The sequence below is a fragment of the Triticum aestivum genome, chromosome 5B, assembly GCF_018294505.1.
Source record: "Triticum aestivum cultivar Chinese Spring chromosome 5B, IWGSC CS RefSeq v2.1, whole genome shotgun sequence".
In the NCBI taxonomy this organism is placed as follows: domain Eukaryota; kingdom Viridiplantae; phylum Streptophyta; class Magnoliopsida; order Poales; family Poaceae; genus Triticum; species Triticum aestivum.
Window position 1 is genome coordinate 101,364,203 of NC_057807.1, and position 22,926 is coordinate 101,387,128.

At 45.8% G+C, this 22,926-nt stretch overlaps 1 protein-coding gene, 1 long non-coding RNA gene and 1 pseudogene across 18 annotated transcripts; 1 reads left to right on the forward strand and 2 right to left on the reverse strand.

The window, feature by feature from the left end:
• The window catches only part of LOC123110616 (profilin-3-like), a 9,591-nt pseudogene extending 1,047 nt beyond the window's left edge, over window positions 1–8,544 (forward strand).
• A 1,605-nt stretch (window positions 8,545–10,149) lies between these two features.
• LOC123110617 (uncharacterized) lies at window positions 10,150–17,873 on the reverse strand. 17 transcript variants are annotated; one of them, XR_006453502.1, is made up of 11 exons: window positions 17,474–17,870; window positions 13,981–17,399; window positions 13,704–13,867; window positions 13,420–13,580; window positions 12,517–12,570; window positions 12,151–12,416; window positions 12,007–12,042; window positions 11,798–11,900; window positions 11,493–11,637; window positions 11,151–11,236; window positions 10,150–10,928 (listed from the first exon to the last, which is right to left on the reverse strand). It is a non-coding gene; the product is annotated as an uncharacterized lncRNA (long non-coding RNA). The 17 variants fall into 17 exon arrangements; XR_006453498.1 differs by having other exon boundaries at window positions 10,150–11,236; XR_006453508.1 differs by having other exon boundaries at window positions 11,151–11,637; window positions 17,474–17,869.
• Window positions 17,874–18,370: 497 nt separating this feature from the next.
• Window positions 18,371–21,569, reverse strand: LOC123110619 (uncharacterized). Its single transcript, XM_044531175.1, has 4 exons — window positions 20,920–21,569; window positions 19,489–20,415; window positions 19,224–19,379; window positions 18,371–19,015 (listed from the first exon to the last, which is right to left on the reverse strand). Exons 1-4 carry the CDS (start codon window positions 20,923–20,925, stop codon window positions 18,602–18,604), a joined length of 1,503 nt encoding a protein of 500 aa, XP_044387110.1. The 5' UTR covers window positions 20,926–21,569; the 3' UTR covers window positions 18,371–18,601.
• Between the last annotated feature and the right edge of the window lie 1,357 nt (window positions 21,570–22,926).

A 22,926-nucleotide genomic window follows, 5' to 3' on the forward strand; every position in this document is an offset into this window, starting at 1 on the left:
TGTTATAAGCATCTGTAACTTACTATTGGAAGCACATTGTAGGGTGATATCTATGTGGCCATACAGACGAAAGTTGATTTTCCAGCTAGCCCAAAAAAAATACAATTACCAAAATTTAGAAGTATTGATTTAATGGTACAAGTAATTCCTATAGAGACATGGCTTGGATCATCAGATTGCAGGGAGCATAAAGTTTGTTTATGTTGTTACTATTTCAAACTGTATTAAACTGTGGCTACATAATTTTTAGTGAATGAATGGGGAAGGAAGATCCACTGCTCGATATTCTTTTTTTCGGCTCCCATTAGTTTTTATGTTTAGTTGGCAAACTTTTGCTCTTTTATGTTACACATCATTCTTGTTTTTTTTCTTTTCGAAGATTATATTGCATCAGTCTTATGACTTATGATCAGTGTGTTTCTACATTCAACAGGTCAAACCTGAAGAACTTACTGCAGTAATAAATGACTTCGATGAACCACGCACTTTGGCACCAACTGGATTATTCCTTGGTGGTAAGTCGCCATGAAGGCAGCCAACACACGCGACCTCCCTCTCTCTCGCTTCCTCTCCCACGTAACCCGCCGCCACTAGCATCGCCAGCAAGAGAGCAACTGGCTGCACCGACATGGTCGGGCCTCGAGGAAGGAGTGGGTGGAGGTGAAACTGGGTGGGAGGAGAAGGCGGCGGCAGAGTCTGCTGCAGTTTCTATTTGTGACCTACCTCGACGCTGGAGGCGGCAGATCCATCCAGTCGAAGTGTCTGTGGAGGAAGAAGCCGTTGTTGACGGACTAAGGGTCAGGTGAGGAGGATCCGCCGTGCTTGCCACCGGAAGAAGGGACCCTCTTGTGTCCTGCTTCTTCCCGAGTGTCGGCCACGCGGATAGGCCGCTAGAAGAGCCTCGATACCGAGTACTAGCTCGGCGACGACCGACGAGATCGGACGGGAAAAGTTTGGCTCCATTCGGATCTGCCGTGCCAATGCCGGCGGCGAGGAGTTCGCCACTCGCCAACGATGGCAAGGATACGGTAGACTGCGAGGTCGACATCATGCAGGCATGCAGCACCTCCGGGCCACCCTGGCGACATCACGCTCAAGGCCGTCTTTGAGGACATCGGCAAGTTCTACCTCATCATGGAGCTCTGCAACGGCGGCCGCTTGCTGGACGAGATGGCCAGATATGTCTACCTTCTCTGAGTTGCAAGCCACATTTGTGATCAAGGATCTCATGTCAGTGGTGAAGTACTGCCACCAAATGGGCGTCATCCACAGGGACATTAAGCCGGAATATATTTTGTTCACCGGAACTCCGCCTATGTCTTCTAGGCATAGCCGGTCCCAAGCCCGGGTAAAGGAGGAGGGTTGTGATAGGCTTGGCGAGCCAACGTAAAAACTAGCCAGTCCCATAGGTATGAAACCCATTTGAGCGAGAATAGTACTAGGATGGGTGACCTCCTAGGAAGTCCTCGTGAAAGGGTTTCATATCTAAGGGTTGTGATAGGCTTGGCGAGCCAACGTAAAAACTAGCCAGTCTTTTGGGTATGAAACCCATTTGGGCGAGAGTAGTACTAGGATGGGTGACCTCCTGGGAAGTCCTCGTGAAAGGGTTTCATATCTAGCCTACCCCAACTTGTTTGGGATAAAAGGCTTCGTAAGTAAGTAAAGTATATTTTGTTCACCGGAAACTGGGAAGATGAAACTAGCAGATTTTCGATAGGCAGCATGAGTCACTAACGGTAAGTTTTTGCTAATATCTTAAGCTTTCTTCACACATCATGTGGAATTTATATGGAACCATCTTGGTACTGTTATCTTCTTCGTAATAGTAAAGTCCAAAGACAAATTTCCATGTCTTGGTGCATTTTAATTTGAGGTACCACTACAATGTTGAAAATGATACTAGATTATATTCTTATAAGCTTAGTTTCCTCAAAACTTTGATCTTTAATAATGGATGCTTCCTTCAATTTGACTTTCAAAGTATAATAAACAAGAACACTAAAAGGCCACAGATGTTTAACGATCTTTGATTGTTCCGTTTCTCTTGTTGCTTTGCATCCGATTTATTTTTTAGGAGACTAATTTCTTGTCCAATTCCCAACACGTCTCAAATGTGGGATTGGGACTAATAGTCCACTTCCCAAGTCTAATGTTTTAGCAAACTCCTCCTTATGAACTCACATTTCCTTACGAACTAGGAGTACTTAGGTAGCTTGTGGACAAGGGCCTTCGAGGGCAGGTCATGGACAAGGATGCTAATTATTTAGGATTTCACATATTAATTGCATTTCATGTGTTTAGAGTTAGTCGCAATATCATCATTTTAGATCAATGTTCTGTGTGTAGGCTGCCACTGCTCATCTTCCCCCAAGTTTACATTTTTTTATTACCTTAATCTTTACCCTAGATATGCATTGCTAATGATATGACACCCTAACAAGATTTCCACTATTATTATTTGCAATTATTACACAAGGACATTATCAAAGGAAGTTTTCCTTATTTAAAAATTGCTTCAGCTCCAAATGTTACTGTACTACTATGTCTTTTTGAACTGAAAGGGAAGTTTCCAGGTTGCTAAGGAGTAAGGATTGCCCTCTTCTTTGCTCAGAGAACCCAACGTTCCGGCTAGACGGACCTGCTGGTATTTTATAATCTGGTCATTAGCAGATTTGTTGTCTTCAAGTAAAGCTAAATGTGAGCCTTGAGAATTTTGTTGTTGTCCTTTCGATTAACAATCTGCCACAATGCTAATGGCACTTGCATTCTCTTTCTAAAATGCATGTGTATTTTTCTCAAGTTGTCCTCACGATTTCATGATTGTTATTGTGTGTTAGACAAAGCAAGGCAATGCAAAAAAAAATGCATGTGCTTTTCGCTGTTTATCAAATATTTACTCTAAAATACGATATGCCTTCTGGAATTTTCCCTACAAAATACGTGTATCATCTCCTCATTGCTTCTGATGTAATGCAGAGATTATTTCTACACTATGACTGCGTTTTGTTTTCATATATATGCATATCGCGGCCTGAGTGATAAGCTGGTTGCACATGCATCATCGTCGTAAGCTAGATGAGCAAGGCTAGCGACGAGATCATGGTGAGGATGGAGTAGCGGGCGCAGGGGTCCACCATGAGGTACATAGAGATCAAGGTGCACACTATCAAGAGGCCTTCTCCAGAGGTACTATGAATATTCCGAGAGTAAATTCCTTCTCATTTCCTGTACCATGGTGTTGGCAGTATGTCATTAGTGCCTATGTCAATCTCGTAAGCAATTTTGTAAGATTAGTCTTGCTGTTTTTTTATGGAAACCATTGAGGGCATGTGAGATCTCTTGGAGCATTTTGTATCATTCTGACCATGAGTGTATTTAATCTTGTGGTCGGATGCCTTTTAATTGATGGCAAGACATTTAGGGTATGATGAGATCATTTCTTGGTGCATTCTGTACTGTTCTAGCCCGTGAGTGTATCTAATCTTTTAGTCCATTGCTTCTAAGTTTTTGACTGCTTGTTTTGCCTATGACTTCGACCTATGTGTCCAGGTTAAACTTCATACTTCACAATGCAGTTATTATTTGCAGGATCTAAGACTGCACATATGACACTTCTGATAATTCAAACAACCCTTGCCAATAAAGCAGCATGGGCTGGAGAAATAGTGCTAAAAGTTCATTAAGTTGAAGTAGGCAGTATCCTTTCTGAATGGCCTTCTTTCTTCCTCATATGTCAACTGCAAACAAACATGCTTCTGCTGATGCTTAGGGCATCTCCAGCCGTTGGCCCCCCAGGAGGGGCAAAAAATCGCCCCTGGGGGCGCACCGGCGCTAAATCGCGCACTGGGGGCGTGATGCCCCCCAGTCGCGGCGCCCACGGTATTTTAAAAAATTTAAACACGGCACAAACACGGCGCAAATTCATTGCAAACTTCGGCGAGTTCGTTCAAACTTAAACATATTTTACAAAAAAAAACGCGGGCTATCCCGCCGTCTCCCTCGCCGCCCGCCTCGCCGTCCGCCTCGCCGCCCGCCCACGCGGCTACATGCCGAGGAGGCTGTAGAACCGCGTGTAGTCACCGCCGCCGTCGTCGTCGTCGTCGCCGCTCCGCCCCCGCCTAAACCTCCGCCGTCCCTGCTGCACCCCTCCCCCGGTTGGCGCGGCGGGTTGGAAGGTCCGGGGGCGTCGTCCTCGTCGCTGTTGAGGATCATGACGCCATGCTCGTCCTCGCGCCCACGCTTGCGGGCGGCGATCTCCTCCAGGGCCCGGCACTGCCGGACCGTCTCCTCGCGGAGGTAGTCGTCCCGCGCCCACTGCATGGCGTCCTCGTCGGAGAAGCCGCGCCGGGCTATCTCCTCGTACTCCGCGGGGAGGCCGGGCTCCGGCTTGGGCTCGACGAGGACAAAACGGCCGGTGGGTGGCGAGGCGGGGGCGCCGATACGGACGCCGGAGCTGCGGGTGCGCGCGGCCACCGGCGTGTCCTGGGGCTCCGGCTTGACGGGGCGGAGGCAGGGCGAGCCGCCGGACGAAGAGGAGGACCCCCCCGGTCTCCATGCGCCTCGGGGTCCAGGAGCTCCCCCGGCGGCGTGAAAAGGAAGGTGGAGCGGGGTAGTCGAGGCGCGGCGTGTTGCCGCCCTCGATGTACTCGAGGACGGCGTCCAGCGTGCGCCCTGGGGGGGCGAGGGACGCGCGTCGTCCGGCCTTCACTGCGCCGTCCGTGAAGCATCAATGGCGCAGGCTGACCGGCGCGGCAGCGCGGCAGCTTTGGCATTGATTCGCCGCGGGAAACGAGGCGATGAGGACGACGAAGGGCCGAGAAGTAATCAGTGTCGCTGACGCGTCGGGCCTGCGGTTTCTTCGCGCCAAAAAAGTTCGCCCGGCGCCCCCGAGCGCCCCCCAGCGCGCCGGGTTCGGGCTGGGTCCGCCGGCGCTGTTTTCGGCCCAAGCCGGCGAAAATCGGGCTCCTGGGGGCGCGACTGGGCCGTTTTTTCGGCGCCGGCGCGAAAAAATCGCCTGGGAGGCCTTCTTGGGGGCGCGGCTGGAGATGCCCTTAGAAGAAGCCAAGGAGTATGTGTCCAGAACCTCTTTTATATTACCAAGCAATACATATTTTCTGAATGCACATGATAGAACTGAAAGGATTTTTGTTATCTTGCATGATGCCCTGTTGGTCTGATACTGGAAAATTCTGATGTATAGGTTTTTCTCAATGACGGTTCTGACTTTGATAATTTATTAGAAGAAAGAGCAGAAAAAATTGAGAGGATGCTGAAATGACTCAAATAGAACTACTAGATCTCCATGCTAGCAAGCTAACTATATATGTTCGAGGAAATAATACGATGCAGTAAATTTTCTTGTGATCATGGGGATTGTTTACAGAATTTGCAATTTTGATTCGCTTCATTGCAAAAATGATACCATTTAAATTTTAGAAGTAGAAATAAATCAACTGTAAGTCCAACATTTGACCATAGAAGGTTTTATAATCTTCAGTAATGAGTATGGTATTATAACATCTAGAATTGATGGTTTTACATAGTTGGTCTGCAATATGAGTAATGTACCATGTTAACAGGCTTACTATTGCCATGGGTCCCATGTTTCAATCAGAATACACTTCATTTAGCAAGCACGAAGCGGCTGCGAGCACGCCACCGGCGTTGGGTCGATGGTGTCATGCCTAAGCCCCCCCCCCCCCTTCCCCGAGCTCCAGATCCATGGCACCAGCAGCGAGGTAAGCAACGACACCTCCTCTTCCATCATTTTTTCACCATCTCCAATTGAGGAGCTTTATTAGATTTGCTTGGGTTTGTATGACAGGTTGACTGAAATCTTGAAGGACGTGCCATATACTTTAGTGCTTATATGTTTGTCTTAAATTCTTATGGCTTGATCTATGCCCATAGGAATTTGACTATTGGTTTTGTTGTCTCTTAAAATGGATAATGGATAATGCAAATTTGGTGACTAAGCTTGGCGACAAGCTCCCCGTCTCTATTCTCGTGCACTTCTTGCTGCATGTATCCCCCGTCTCTATTCTTAGGAGACATGTTGAAGAGTGTCTTCCTCTTGTTGCTTCGCATGGCATGTCAAGAACTGGCAGCCAAGGATCTCCATGGAACTGAGTGGCATTTCTTGGTGATATTACAATTTGTGCATTCGGTTTGAAGCCCCTTTAAATTTTTAGCCGTTGTGTTCTTATTGTTTTGGTGTAGCACTTCATGTCATAGTTGAATGCTGAATTCATTACTTCATGAGTATGTGTGGCCTCTCTCCCTCTGTCTGATTCTATATCATGCCTTCCAGTGTTTTGTGTTTCAGATGCCCTAATCTTCTTGTATTTAAATGTCATTTATTTAGCTCTTTTGAAATTTATAGTACAACTTCTTACTTAAATGCCATGTCCATGTATTACCAAAGATAGAAAAAAGAAATTGGAATGGGCAGTTGCCAATTTGGCACCGTCTAGCTTCCTCTCAGGAGGCGCCACAAGGTGGCGCCCCAACCCCTAGTCAAAAACAATAAGGTGTGCATCAAGGGCAATCGCTCGCGCGTTACACGTCGGCAAGCTACGAGACAAATGAATTGAGTCCACGTTGGCAAGCTTCGTCGCGAAGAAAGCCCTCTCCTCTCCTCCTCTCCCGACGCACGCGCCTCCTCCTCTCCCAGAAATTTCTTTCTTCCTACACGCAACCTCCTCTCTCCCCAGCTAGGGTTGCCGCCGCCACCGCCACCGCCCCATCGCTCCTCCGGCGCTGGCCACCGACGGAAGGTGGCGGCAAGAGCTAGAAGGTGAGTGGCGCCGCGAGCTCTCGTCCCGAGGAAGCCACGGAAGGACGAGCACAACCCAGCCATGATGGAGTGGAGCTGCAGAGTAGGGGCAGCGACAAAGGGAAGAAGTAGACAAGGGAGGAGCGGAGAAGGTTGTCTCCCGCGCTGCACCGCAGACAAGAGGGTGGCGGGCGGCAGTCGCCGTGGCGGAAGAGAGGAAGACGAGCTGCCACGCAGGGGAGAGGAAGGAAAGTTGCGCCCATAGTGAAAGCGAGGCAGCCCAAGGCTATCGCGGAGAACGAGGAGGGGCGGCGCTGCCACGGAGGAGAGCGACGAGGGTTGCGGCGTCGCTGCAGATGAGGAGGTGAGCCACTACACCGCACGATTCCAGGTGAACCTCTCATCTTCAGGCTGAACATCCTTTGAATTTTTCTGTAGTGGGTACCCTGCTGTTCATCTTCAGAACATCCTCTGAAATTTTACTTTGCCTGACGATGTTCTTACTCCATCATCAGATTAACTGTACTATTGCTCTGAAGTACTGCTTGACTGCTTATTTTTATCTTAATAGAAGTGCAGATTCTATTATGGCAAACTGCCCACTGTATTTTTTTGACAGTTAAATCTTCTTTATTCAAAGGACAGGAGGGCTACATCATTTACAACTAAAGAGATTAACCTCACCACTTCTTGGTTTTTTCTCTCTTTCCGGTGCCCTGCTTCCAGCACTTATAGCCTTTGCTTGTGCAGATTTTGGTTTTGTATGCCTACAAGGTATTTGATGAAAATCCCAGAGGGCTGGCAGGGAAGGAGTGGTCTATACAAGCCATGTGATTTCATTCTTCAAAAAATTAGTTCCAGACAATCATAACAAGATGATTTTAGATTAATAAGAATCCATGAGGTGAATTAAAGTATGAAGAAACAAAAAATATATGAAATTGTGTATATTTTGTTTGATTGTGAGGTTATTAGCTTTGCTTGTGTTCTATTTGATCCTTTGCGAATGCGAATAAGAAAAGAAAGCTGAAACATGTTTACTAAAATGTCTGCTTTGCTGGCTTTTGTTTTCATGTAGGGATGCATTTGAGTGTACAGTTAACTGACTTTATATAGTGCTGCATCTGTATCAAATCTGCAAATGGCACCAACATCATACAGTGAGCTATGCCTGATAGCTATTGCTGTCATTTCCCCTCCTGAAATCATCATTTTCCTATATGTAGTAGCTTCAGTAAGGTTCCTCACCAATGAGCTGGGAGTATTTTTGTCCTGGATACTTGCATGATTGAAGAAGAAATTTGGTATTCCTAAATGTGCTATTATAGATCAAAGGTGAACTCATCCCATTTTCTTACCTCAATCTCAGGCGAAGATTCTCTTGTTCACTAAAATTCAGTTTTATGTAATTATTTCATTGATCCATGACATCGGCCATCCTCTGTGTCCCTTCCGCTCCTCTCACCGACGACCATGAACAGGCAAAGGAAATGAAGCGCAGGCGCAGTGCCGCTGCCGCTGCCGGATTTTCTCCCGGGTCATGGGAGGCGTTTGGGAGGATCGACTAGGAAGGATCGAACGGCACCTGGAGAAGACCTGCACAAGGGTGCCACAAAGATCTCCAAGGACGTCCTCGACTCTGCCGGGTGAGATGGATTCTTTTCATCTTTCATTCTCCAGTCATTATGTTCTAGACCAAATAGATCCTAATGCGATCGAGTTGGAGGCGGATTCAGACAACAGATTCCTTTACAAATTCGAAGCCAGAACTCAAAAAAGAAAGGGCAAGGAAATGAAGGGCGCAAGACTACTAGAGGCAAAGACAGGCGAACACGGCCGGAGCAGTATGGTGACGTCGATGGGTGTGGAGGAGTGTGTGAAGACGCTGCAGAGCACTGCTGAGGAGCTTGTCAGCAGGACGAGCTGCTCCCGCTGCTGCATGGCAACCCAACCGGATCTGCCTCGACAGGTTCGAGCCCTCCGTCACTGGCCCCGTGCACATCTGGCAGGTCAATAATAATTCTCTGACTCTTAACTTCTCGGCCGGCCAAGTTGCACTTGCACCACATGCTCTTGCCGCAAATTCCTTAGGACCAGATGGAGAGTGAAGATCCTAATAGCGGACCAGAGGCCGACTTGGAAAGATCAGTGAGCAGCTGGACCATGACAAGGACGTCGGCGGCGGCTTCTCCGCCATGTGGGACAATTCCTTCAGGCGTCCATAACATCAAGCATAATTTTGGTGTTTCTTAACCTTTTGCATTCTACTCTAATCAGTTAAATTAGGCCAGTTTTTCTTAATACTTTTAGTTGTGAATTTTGTTTTGTTGTCTTCTTCCTGATTCGATTGTGATTAGCACAATACTAAATTTGCCGGCTATTGATACTTCTGTGTGAACCAGATTAACATAAAGCACCAAGATCTGCTTGTTCTTATTTTGATTCAAGCTAATCGAATGTTCATTATTTTGTGTCAATACAGTACAATGGAGAGCTATCCATGACATGTATGGGAGCAAGGGAACCGGAGGTGCTAGATGCAGGCACTAATTGTATTTAGAGTTTGGCTGCAATAATCAAATCTTTTAGGATGGTACAACCTTGGACTAGGGGATACCATTAACAGATCTTAGTCAAATAATTTATGAGTGACTTCTACTGTTTACCTTATCTTTGGTTCAGAAAATAGGATCTAGCTTAAGTCAAGTTAACCATCAATTTGTATCAGGGTTAGTCTCTATTCTTATCCCATGTAAAGAAAATCTGTACTATGAATTAAGTGGCACCATGAAATAATCTGGATCAATATAAGAAAGAAGAATTACAAGTTTGTTAAAGAATGGGGGATCAGAAGTACAAAAGTAGTAAATCAATGATGGCTTGCTCATGTTGGTTATACTGTAATAGATTCCAGTGTGTGAGACAACAACCAAGAGCAGTCTATTTTATCATTCTAAAACAGTACCACTTACACCAAACGTCAGTATAGTAGCATGTTCATATCAGAAACTAAGAGTGTTAGGAACATAGGGAGGAGATGGCAATTATGGACATTGGAGAGGAATAAATTTGATCACATATACTATATAGGGTCTTCTGTAGATGCATGTTAGTTGCAGAAGCACATCCTTGTATGATGAAAATTCTCTTTATTAGAGTAAATACATGAATATGATAGTGCAGTGCAAGACGCTGCTGATCCACAATGGTGGTCGAGGCAGCAGGAGGCGACGGCGACAATGACTGATATGGTTGCCGGCAGATAAAAGGCAAGTGACCTCGCTGTTTGGTCCCTCTCCTCTCCTCCTGATGTGGTTCATGCACTATTTGGTGCTTGAATTGTTTGCTTGTCGTGGAAATTTGCTTGTTGGATAGACAAAATAATGTGTACATGTCATCTTAATAATCATGGGTATGTATTTGTATAAACTGTCAACTACAAATGGTTTGGTTCCTTTGAAAAGGACTGAAAATATCTAGATAGTAAGGTGGACTATCAATCTTTACAAATAGATAGACATATTATCTGACAAAGATCAATGACATCAGGGACACACAGGCAACTGCGAAGCATCTCACGGATCAGCCGATGAACAGTAGAAGCAAAGACGGCATCTCCTGCATCGTCGTAAACATCCGTTGCTAGTAGAGCTTCAACCTGTGAATAGGAGGAGCAAAGATGATATCTCCTCCGTCATCATAAACCTCCAAAATTTATAGTGCAACTTCTCACTAACATGTCATGTTGCGGTGTTACCAAAATTGTAAAAAAAGAACTAGAATGGGCGGCTGCCAACCTGGCACCGCCCAGCTTCCTCTCATGAGGCGCCACAAGGTGGCGTCCCAACCCCTAGTTATCTCTAGCTTTCTACCCCATTGGCTTTTTAACATTCAGAAGCCGTTTTCAGTACCGATTATTCTAACTTGCAGCCCACAACCCGTCGCAAGTAACCAAAGCTGGGTAGAAAGAAGGCATCCAAATATGGACTGTTAGTGAAAACAAAGAATCGCAAGCGTATTTTTGGCTGTTGCAAACCCACATATATGAGGGAAAGAGAGAGGCAACCTAGCAGCTAGCTCAGCCAGCAATGGTAGCTGTCGCTGCTTCTTGCTCCTCCTGGTCAATGCTAGTCACTGCTCCTGCCTAAAGCAGCTGCGCATGCAGCCAACAACAATTCAGAGATATAAGATGACAGATAACAGAGAACCAGAAAGCAGGACGACGACACAGAGAAAAACGTTCAGATTGCAATTCGTGTATACCAAGCTATGCTATGCATTTTGGCATAAGTTATGGAATCGCGCACATATTTTCTTTCAAATAAAAGTAGTACTCAAGGTCTGAATTCAGTTTCAGAGAACAAAGCACGCATACTGAAGTTCGATGACAGGTCGACGGAGGTTGTCCCTGCAGGGCACCTTGTCGGACAGCGCTGAACTTGTTGCCGGTGATGCTAGGCACTGGGGGGACGGCATGAACAGCAGCATCGGCGGGGACGGCATGACGAAGCATTGTTAAAAGCATTCATACAGAATATAATCTTCTAGATGATAACAATAAAAAATACAAATGCAATAATCCACCAAATGTAGGAAAGCATTGTTACACGCCCTCCCCATGAGTCGTGGGCTCCTGTTGCTTCCGTCGATCTCATCATCCCAAAGTCAAGTATACTATCATAACATCAATCATATATGTGTTGGCATTTTACTGTACCTGTTATGACAGGGATGGCCTTGCTTTAAATAGAGGATGTTCAAAGTGTGAGAGTTCAATCAAACTCGACGAACTCATTGATGATGTCCAATTTACCAGGAATTGGGTTCTCTCATCCAAAGCTGCCACAACTACTTAGTTTTACCTAAACAAGGAAGGCACGGTCAAACAATTTAATTCCACGCGTTGCATATTCATAAATCACATGACAGATGTACCACACATTCATAATTGTACAAAGTAACTACCAAGTCTTCCCGAAAGAATAAATCCACACACGCAATCAGCTAAACAAAAAAATTTACCTCAGAAAAAAAGGATGTATGATGAGTTAGTGCTTGCACGAGTTCATATTTTCCTTACTTCTGATTCACTCTCCCCAATATACTTGTTCAATTGATCAGGCCCCTAAAGTTACAGAAAAGGAAACATTATACAGTTTATACAGAACACAAATTAGGTAGAAAGAATATGGCAATCTCAAAATAAATTGTCGTTAGTGTTTTCCCACAACCTGGAGATCCAAGCAACAAAAGCCCAGCTCGCATGACTAAAAACAAAAAGGGAAGATGAAACCATAATTAGGTATTTAAAGCAGTAACATAAAACGCTTAAACTTATAAAGTGCAAATAAAAACCGCAGATCTTGGTGAACTACCTTCGATATGAATTCAGAGGTGGCTTATGGTTTGAAGCTACCAATCACTATGAAGACCAGATGACACATAGTTAACTGCAATAACACACGCCCTCCCCTGTTCATCGCTTGGGGCAGCAATGTGGTCACTGGCTAAAGATTGAAAAAAATCAGGCGCCTGGTTTGAACAATAACACACGCCCTCCCCTGTTCCCAAAAAATACCATCAACATGGCCACTGGTTAAAGTTTCAGGAGTACTCATTTCAGGAGTCGCCCACTGGAGTCCTAAATGTTCCAGCGAAGTATAAAGTACAAAGGTTAATCATGTGTCTGCTGCATGTTTCAGCAATTATATGGTAAGGAATCAAGCTATGAACGGGCATACCTTGGTCTCTTGGCCTTCTAGTTCATCAAAGATCAGGTTCAGCCTTTCAGGTACCTAATAAGAAATAAGAACAGATTCGTCAGGTGGCAACTTAAATACCAACGATGACCGGATCTCCATTGCCTATGTAACTAAACCACGAGGATAATCACCTATGTAACTAAACCACGAGGATAATCACCTATGTAACTAAACCACGAGGTTAATAATCTGAACTTCTCTACCAAGCTAGATTATTTTGGTGGCGGGGTCTGACCGTCACGAGATCCAAAATTGTAACTTGGAACTAAACCACGAGGTTAATCGTTATGATTTAAAAAAAATAGATGAAGTGACCCCATGTTTATGCAGACCATGTATCATTTTAAAAAGAACTTCAAGAATGTTAAATAAATCTATATGCATGCTTGAAAAAAACATACTCCCTCCGTCTAGGTGTGCAAGTCACCTTACGAAAATCAAATAATCCCAAAACACTTAGGCACGGTACATTAACTCTCTCCTCGTTTCTTGTATTGTGACATATCAACCAATAAGAGATGTGGGCCGTGCATGCTTTCAATGACTTGAGACTACCAAACATGACATGCAGTGGTTAGTTCATTGCATGCAATGCTATTAATTAGCAAAAAGACATTAAGTTTTCTCGTTTTCCTCTCCGCCTTGGTCGCGGTGCATAACGTAAGATGACTTACACACCTAGACGGAGGGAGTAGTGACTATTCTATGCAGAAAAGAAAAGTAGCAATTAGATGATACACCGATATCTATAGCACGTTCCGTCATTTGTTTGCACTACTTTAGCTTTGACTCGGTGATTTCAAGAAGTAGGGCATTCTACTTGCGAATATGGTAATTAAGATTGTTAACCTGCTCAATTTTTTCAACCTGTAATTAAGATACCTCTTTGCGTTCTCTTTGGTGATTAGTTGTTGCATCAATCCACCTCCAGTCTTGCCTGATGCTAACACAAGCAACAATTTTCTCCTCAAGGCGATTAGCACATGCGCATGAAAAACTACAGCTTTAGCTCCCGCTGAGTGTTGTGAAAGCACTAATTCTACCTGCAAATATTTGAGATATTTATTATTAGATAGTGTTGATTTTAGAGATGAAGAAACCAACACCTAATATATCAGCTTGAGAAGATTGAAGAGCCCACTTCGTGAAACAAGAGATGAAATTACCGGATATTCGTGGAAACGTAATCAAATTATCCTAAAGGACAATTCCTCTAAGAGGTCAACCGTATCAAAGACAAACAAAATTCCTTTAGCTAGTAGCTGGCTTGTATCTTTATGTAATATGCTTGCATCGAAGAACACAAAAAAATTCATGCATGAAGCTTGATCTGCAAAAAAACAAAGTGTTGTAAGTCGAATTATTCCTAACTCACACCATCAGATCTTGGTTAATGAGTGTTGTAATTGCAATCTGAGTGAGAATTTATCCTAACACACTTACAGCCCCGGTTGTATCAACCTTGCGCACATCTTCGGGGGGTTGAGTTCCGCACCGACCACAACCGTGGACCAAGAAGGTCGAGCCCTCAGGGTGGGACTCGATCTGGCTGCCCCGTAGCATCTGCCGTTTGAATCCATCAGGCAGAATTCCGATCTGCGGCCTGCGCCGCAACGGCGGCAACATCATCAGACGGTGGATCCCCTGCAGTATCATGGGCGGACATGGCACAGGAGAACCAATAGCTGCTGCGACCGCCCATTAGGCCTCGTTTGGTAAGAGAGGTTTGGGGAGGTTTTCAGGGGATTATCCTCGCGAGGCTCAGAAACCTCACGAATCCCCGAGTAATCGTTTGGTAGCCGGGGTTTGGAGGAAGGGAACCCCCTGCAATCCCCGGAATTCCCCCTGATGTAGGTGGTTTCGAAGCCCCGAGTGGGGGCTCGTGGAATGAAGGGGAAAAAGAGGTGACGAACTGAAAAAGAGTGGGAGGAGGCCGCACGCCACCGCAGCCGCCGCCGCCTCCGCCGCCGCCGCAACGTCGGTGTCCCTTCTCCAGCAAACAAACCGGTCCTTCTCGCCAGAGGTACGTCTCCGCCGCCCCTTTCCCTCCATTCCCCTCGCCTAGGGTTTCTCACCTTCACCCACCATGGCTGCCGCCTCCTGCGAGGTCCAGACCTCTGTTCTCCTCGTCCTACTCGGCGAGCTTGCCAAGCACGCCATCTCCTACCCATGGCTCCACATGGTCCATATTCTCCAACCTTGCTTGAGTCGCCGCCCTCCTGGACGCCCCATCTCCACCGTGGCATCTCCTAATCTTAGTATTTTGTTAATTTGTACTCCCTCGGTCCCATAATGTAAGACCTTTTTTGACACTAAACTAGTGTCAAAAAAACGTCCTACATTATGGGACGGAGGGAGTATCTTTTATCAGTCTGCATATAGCTTCTTCAGAATGTTAGAATGACATGGTTATGCCTTTGAATTATGATCTCAAGAGTATGATTATTTTCTAAATGAGAATCCATCATGTTCTCCCAGATGTGCTAGTTTAGATGCTCTATCTTAGAGTATGATTATTTTCCAAATGAGAATCTGTCATGTTCTCCCAGAGGTGCTAGTTTAGATGCTCCATCTTATAGTACTTACTAGATGCTTTTGGCACTACTGGTTTGTTGGCAATTGAAACCTGGTAAATTTTGGGGGTGTGGATATACCATTGTTGTGAACGACGAAGACTTTGGTGCATCTGTGTACATTAGTATGTGGTAATTCGTTGAGTAAACTGGAGTACTAGAACATAGGTTGGCCTATTTATGTTCTGTCGCATGAAAATAATCCGACTCCGATGCTCCACCATCCTACGCCACACTGAACTTTTTGTATGCGAGCATGGCTTTTTTCTTCAAAGATGATCTGAGTTTCAGATAAACCTGGACGATTGCTGCATATTTAACATGCAGAGATACTGTTCGTATGAAATTCGAAAGACTTGTGATGAGTTCTGTAGTAGCAACCATGAGCTCAGTTTTTTTGGGTGTTTATCAGTTTTTAAAATGGGAATTCTGAAGCAAGCAAATTGATTGTATGCGATGATAGATAGGTTAGGTAAGTATGTGGACACAGAAGTATGGAGAGTTAGCCGACCCTAGGCAGTAGCAGCAGCCTCCAAAATCTGTAGATATTGTATTGGCAATATTCTACCAAGCTTAGAAAAAATATATTATCCCAAAGCTTTGTGTATATTCATTTTTATTTGCATCATTTCTGTTTATACCTAGGGTCAGATGCTCGTTCAGTTGGACATGTTTGGCTGGATGAAATTGTGCTTGTAAACATTCTTTATACCTTGTATTGTACAAGTCGTCGCCGTCAGTCAGATATTTGTTTCTAGTTCGAATGATTATGTTTCATCTTAGATGCCTGTTCCGAGTCTTCCTTTGCCTGAATTTTAATGTTAGAGTTGTGTCGAATATTATTGTACAAGTTAGCTTACAGTTGAACTTGGAGTCGTACGGTGTGTAGACAGGATATGGAGTCGTGTCCAAGTAGGACACTTGTATCCTAGGCCTCTCATATATATCGGGGGAAGACACACAATGTAACCTATGCCAACATAATAGCACGAGCACGTGGGGGAGCCGACGGCATGTGCCGGCGCCCCGGCGGCCGGGATGCGGTATTGTAGCGGTGTCATGGGGAGGAGTGCCCGTAGTCATGCCCCGGGGATGTAGCCACGATGGTGAACCTCGTTAACAAATCTCGGTATCGTGCTTGTGTGATTGCTTGGTCCTCTGTAGATCAACTGTGTGCCTCATATTTATTCTAACAAGTTTGTGTGATTGCTTGGTCCTCGGTAGATCAACTGTGTGCCTCGTATTTATTCTAACACTTAATCAGTTCACGGATAAGATCTAACACATTTTGTTGCTTGTTCTGTATCCTACTCCAAGTTGGGCATGTACTGCTTTTGTTGGACAAGACATGAAGATTCAGTCTTCTGGTCATCTTTTTGTCATCAGTTCCTCATGGTTTCTGTAAATTTTGGGATTTTGTCAGCAGTTGTTGTTAGGAAGATGCAGTACTACTACCTTACTGTGGAGATGTCTAACTGTTTACCAATAAGATTGTAGTTCCCATACGATTCTCTTGCTGCTATTGGGTGATCCTTTGTATTGTGGTTGTATGTGTTTTCTGGTTTATAAAGGTCATGGTGATTATCCCCCTTGTTAGTCAGGTTACATCCTCAACTAAGATTTGGTAAGTAGCCGCCTCCTGTCTTACAGGCAAATGCTAGACCTATTCTTTTTTCCATTCACCTGAGAAAGGCAGCATTAGTACTAACATATTGCTATGATCTTGACTTTTGTGCAGTGCAACGATGGACATTTAGCTTGTGGCACATGCCTTGCTGAGCTCCCCGGCGGATAGTGCCTAACTTGCGAGCACATCGGAGGCTTTGTCCGCTGCCTTGCAGTGGATGATATTGTCTCATCGGCAATGATAAAGTGTTCCCACGATGGCTGCCAGAGTGACGTCACCTAGCACGAGCTTGACAATCACCACAAGGCTTCTACAGTTCTATAGCAGCATGTTTAGTTTGTGTGTGGATTCTACCTGTAGCAAGTTTTTCTGCTATGATGTTGTTTTGTTTGTAAAGATTGGATTTTTGGATGTTCTGCACCATTTTATATCAATATATGCAAACCTGTCTACCAAACAACACTTTCTATACAAAGAGGATTGAGGATGGAGGAATTTTGAGGATTCAAGGGGTTTTGAGGGGATTGGGTGGAAGGAAGGGATTCACCCAATCCTCTGAAATCCCCCCCTCCCCAAACCTCCCAATCCACTTCTACCAAATAAAGCCTTACGGGGCGGACATGGCACTCTGACCACAATATGATGCGAATTGATCTACAAAACTGATAAATCCAACGATATCACCACAATTTGCATTTGCGCAAGAGGACGCGGCATGGGGATAAGAATCACGTACCTTGTGGTGAAAAGAAGCAGACTTGCAGGCTTGGAGGAGGAGCAAAGCGTGTTGTCTTCTCTCCATCACGCGTATGAGCACTCCCCAATAAACCTCAGTGATCTTGTCGGTGGCTCCTCAACGGGGATCAGCGCCGGCTTAGGGGATCGGCGTCGGCTCCTGAAGGGGATCGGCGACGGGTCCTCCACGGGATCGGCGGCGTCTCCTGTAGTGGATCGTCCTCGCACGCGCAGGGATCGGCGGCGGCGAAGGGATGGATCGGCGGGGGGGATGATCTGCGAGGGCAGCGGCGAAGGGATCTGCTGCGAGTGGTTCTGGCTCGAGGGCACCCTGAGGCCTCGCTCGTTCGCTCCGTGCGATTCGTTTGGCGTTTTTTTTTCGCCGGTTTATTTTCGTAGTTTTTTTTTTCTGTCCGTTTTTCTTGCGTGCGCGTGGACTGCCTGGAGGCATCGCTACCAGGTTTGGTTCGATTTTCTTGGGTGGGACGGGACTTTCTCGGAGGCGGGAGTAGGTAAAAAAAACATGAGGTGGGACGAAAAAATAACCTGAAAACGAAACTACCAACTGCTTCATTAGAAGTAGAGATAGCAGATACACCGGCATTTTACGGGCCGCCCAGAAAAGTTTTACAGTTATCTGGTCCGGTCGATTTTTTCCCGGTATTCGGCCGATTTTTTCCTGCAGTTTCCCGCACTGTAATGGGCATTTGCTAGAGATGCTCCAAGGAGGCACGACAAAACTTCATTTAAATTTACCCCTCAAAAGAAAACTTCATTCAAATTTAAATATTATAAAAACAACGACAGAAATCCACATTACTTTGTCTGGAGCCTTAACTGCAAATGCTTCAGGTTCCATTTGCTGACCACATGTATAGTTCAGCAGCCAGATCTCATAGGACCGTATCAACTGATGCACTCATCAATAACACATCATAGCATGAATATCCAAATACAAACCTGGTCCTAAAATTTACTTACGGTACAACCGGATTGAGTAATTCTTATTTTGCTACTTCCAACTGGTTTTGAGTAAAGAAAAGCAGATCAAACAAGAAACTGACAAGTCATATAGAGTACTCCAACCGAGTGTTATTACATGAACTTCCTAAAAAGCCTTCAGTTATCTTCAGGAACATAAGAAGTCTTTAACCCTTGCAGCATGGTCAGCTTCCATTTCACAATCAGTCAGCAGGTGAATTCTGGGAGCTGACTCGATGCCCTGGGTCAACAACTTCTTCATCGCATTCAACTTCTTCTTTGCCCGTGGAAGCCTACCAGGCTTAAAAATGGCCATGTGTTCACACTTGCTACATGCCAGTCTATCATACAGGTACACATCCTTCAGATTCACCGCTGCTTTCATGACACGCCTGACATAACTCACCATGCAATTTACAAAGCAAAAGATGATGAGCTTGGCAAGGCGGCGGTGCTTGAAATTTGATCTAGGTGATTCCCACTCGACGCCCTTCTTTTCGCAAAGCAAGAGTTCCGTCCTCCTTTTCTTATCCATTATCATCTCACACGGATGATCAATTACCTGCACTCCAACCATATATAGGACAGAGGTAAAAGGAACAGCTTAGTTTAGACCCTCATAGGACATCTGTACTCCACAGGTGTGTGCAACCATGCAAGGGTAATAGAGCAAGTCAAACAAAAAAGAATAGAACAAGCTCTAAGGATCGTCATGTAGCAGAGAAACCCATATAAAAAGGAACAACTGGATTTAGGTAAGAAGAACATACCGACATGTACAACTCTTCAAGTGATGGCGCAGCTTCCAAAATGAAAATTGTCCACGTAAGATCAGACCCTTCAGGAATGCTAACTAGACTGACAATCCTTAGTCTGTGGAACGCAGAAGCCAGCCTTTCGCTCAGACACTCTGGTTGAACCCAAATCTGCAAACAACAATAAACACATAATATGATGGATCTTTAAAAAAGAGAACACATAATAGGATGAGTAGAGAACAAGTGAAGCCAGTACAAAGCAATCATCACAACTTACCTTTTCGCATTTAAACCCCAATTGCAGTTCTTGTATGTGTGTCTCACAAAGTAATGTACTTAACATGACCATTTTGTTCCGACTAAGACCGATATTTGTGAGGTTCAAAAACTCAAGCAGAGGGACATGACCAAATGACAGTGGTAGTTCTTCAAAAGCCATCCAACATGTGAACGTTGTCCGAGTGAGTCTTGGGAGCCACTTGAGTTCGACTTTGTAAAAACGGCAGTTGACCATACTGAGCTCACTTAGTTGAGCGTGTTTGACCTGGAGTGTTAAATGCTTCTTTGTGTCGCAATTGAGAAAACCTAAATATTTTAATCGCTTGCAAGTGACGAAGATGTTGGAGACGAAGTCAGATTCAGCAAATCTCAAATTCTCCATGTAGAGGCGCGTCAAACCAGTAAATGCATTCAGACACTCATTAAAAAATGACACAAACTGTGTCCCATAGTTCAACACATCATCAAGAGTGCAATATAGGCGATTCTTCACTGTCAAAACTGTGAATTCAGCTTCCTCAATCTTGTGTGTCATCATGGCGCTGCCAACAGCATGTCCAATGGATATGGGGGCATCACCTCTCAAGTAGAACGTGGTAGACAGGAGGCTGATGGTGTCTTCGCCTGGATATCTGCGGGTCAGTAAGCTCTTTGTCGCTTCAACAACAGCTGCATTGATCCGAACCAAGTCACCATCAGAGATGTTGGAGCTAGACACACCATCAGGCTGAGCATTTATGATAAGTCGTGAGAGCTTGCAAGAGAGCTGACTCCACCGTCTGGAGAGGATACTGGTTCTCACAGCTTCACGGACATCAAGTCGGTCAAGAATGTTGACCAGAATGTCACTGGGCAAGGTGCTGATTCTATCATCTCCGTTGTTTTTTTGCATTTGGCATGGGAACAAAGCAGAGTTGATTTCGCACTAGTCAAAAACACACTTTTGATATTCTCATGGATCGAATTTTTATGTGGAGATACAAACTTGAAATACTTTTTTCCACAAAATAATTGCAATTGTGAAAAAAAAAATTGATTCAGCCCCAAGATGCCATTTTAATGTAGTCCAGAAGATGCAAACTTGATAACTTTCCCGTAAAAAAATTCAAGTTTTAATGAAGCAACTATGAATGGGCCTAGCTGAAACGAAAGGACAATGAACTCAACTCCATGGCTCCCCTGAGATAATTCAAGTTTTAGCAGCTTTTTTCAAGGAAGCAAAGATGCAGCTTTTGATTAAGTTATAAAAGATATACATGCTTTATTTTATTTTATTTCATTTTACTGCACCGAAAGTAAATTTTTGGTATGCTCAGAGAAGCAATTTTGATTCAGTGTGAAAGATTGAGTTTTGATGCCTGGTTTTAGAGGACGGAATGTCTTATAACAAAGAAAGATATTCAGAGGAAGGAGAGGACAAGGAACTCACCTCCATGGCTCCCGTCTAGGTCAACCGAGCTCGGGACTTGCGGTTCTGCTTCGAGATCTGATGACTGCCGGGGCGTCCTGGACAGATATATATAGCGGCTTGGGTTCAGCCTGGAAGACCGTGGCAACTCGGAGACCGAAAAGAGATGTAGTCGATCTTATTCTAGAAAATAAGAGATCTAGTCGAATTCGGAGACGCTTGATTGCGTCGATGGCGGCACGGAAAGGAGCCGCTTGACAGCGGACTGCAGCTCCGAAAGGAGCCGCTTGATTGCGGATTGCAGCTCAAAAATGAGCTGCTTGATTGCGGACAGCCGCTCCGAAAGGAGCCGCTTGATTGCAGATTGCCGCTCCGAAAAGAGCTTCTCGATTCTAAATTGCAGCTCCAAACTTTGGAGCTGCTTATTTCCTCCCCCCGACTGGATTGCGGATTGCCGCTCCGAAAAGAACTTCTCGATTCTAAATTGCAGCTCCAAACTTTGGAGCTGCTTATTTCCTCGCCCCGACTGGAACACGGCCCGATCCTCATACGAGGACCACTTGGGTGGCGAGGCGGCGACGGCGGAGGAGCTCGGCACAAGGCTGGCGGCGGTGCGACCGGCGCATCTCTGATCTACAATCTCTCTCCTTTCTCCTCCCTAACCCTAGGTTGGGGGTGGGATGACCATTATATATCTGCGGCCTGCGGTGGAGGAATGCTGGATGGGCCAGGCCCAACGCGCGCCTGCTGCCTATTTTCTTTTTTAGAAATGTCACCCCATACAACCCATTAACAGTCGCGTAAGGAGCGCCATCTCGCGACGTCCACGTGGCCACAAGGGACTGGGCTGATTTTCTCATTTTGTTTTATCATTTTTCCCTGCTCGTTCGGTCGTCGCAAGAAAAACCCTAGCCCATTCCCGTCCGCATCCCTACTGCCGCCGCCGCCCTCCCAATTCCCTCTGCTCCTGCTGCTTCCCTCCACCTCTCCCTCCTCCACGCCGTCAGGGGTGCCCCTCAAGCCCCACCTCATCGGTTCCCCACCCCGGCTCCTTCTCCCCCACCCCGGGCAAGCACCGGACAGGCAGAGGGAGTGCCTTGGTCGAGGGACAACGAGGCTCGCCGGCTGGGCGACTTTGAGCGCTGGAGGCTAGACAGGCAGACGCAGGGGCGGATCCATGTGGAGGCATGTCAGGCCTGTCCAAAGCTGAAGTTCATCTGATAATCCACAGTGCTGTGAGTTTTGTCTGGAGGAGCTCGGACCGTTGATCTGTGATCGGGCGGCGAGGCGAAGTACTTACCGCTTCGCCGTTTAAGGGTGTCCTCAGCCGTTGATCTTCATCTGGACGGCTGGAATCGTTTTGCTCTACTTTTTAAAAGTTACCGCGCTGTCCTTTTACCTGTCGAACCTGTCGCTATCTACTTTACCTGAATTTTTGCTTTATATAACCCCCTCCGGCTTGTGGAGAGGGGCACGCTGAATTATTCCGGGCTTGGCCCTTGTAGCCGCCGTGTTCCGGTTGGCGAAAACCTAGCTTCCTGGTTCGGATCTGAGTCCATCGACCCCCCAAATTTCCCACCGAATTTCCTGTGTTCCTTCCAATTGTGTGCAAATTCAGAGACGACCCTAACTAGGTCATGTCAAGTGGTATACAGAGCGTAGGTTGTAGTCCTTGGAGGCGGAATCCGAGCCCAGATCCGATCTGGCCTCTCGACCGGCGCGGCGGCAGTATCAACGGCGAGTGGCGGTGGAGGATCGATCGGCAGCAGAAGGTGGAGTCGTGGTTTCTGAAGAACTTTTCTTCAGTGCAAAATCCCACCCAACCCTCCCTTCAGGCTGTTGCTCTTGAGGCGCTATTCTGTCAGATCTGATGAGTGAAATCGGTTCCAAGTAGTGGGTTTCCGGGCCACCGGTGTAAAATTCCTTCTGTTCTTCTCAAGTTTCGCCCTTGGACCAGATCTGCAAGGAATGACCAACAAAAACCCGGAAGACATGGCAGGTGAGACGCAAGACACTGACTGTTTGGAG

Bases quoted from the DNA above. Each gene is read 5' to 3' on its own strand.
- LOC123110619 (XM_044531175.1), bottom strand. The intron at 19,380-19,488 runs GTAAGTTGTGAT...TGTTGTTTGCAG, and splicing joins TGGGGTTTAAATGCGAAAAG to ATTTGGGTTCAACCAGAGTG. The intron at 19,016-19,223 runs GTATGTTCTTCT...GTTGGAGTGCAG, and splicing joins TTGAAGAGTTGTACATGTCG to GTAATTGATCATCCGTGTGA.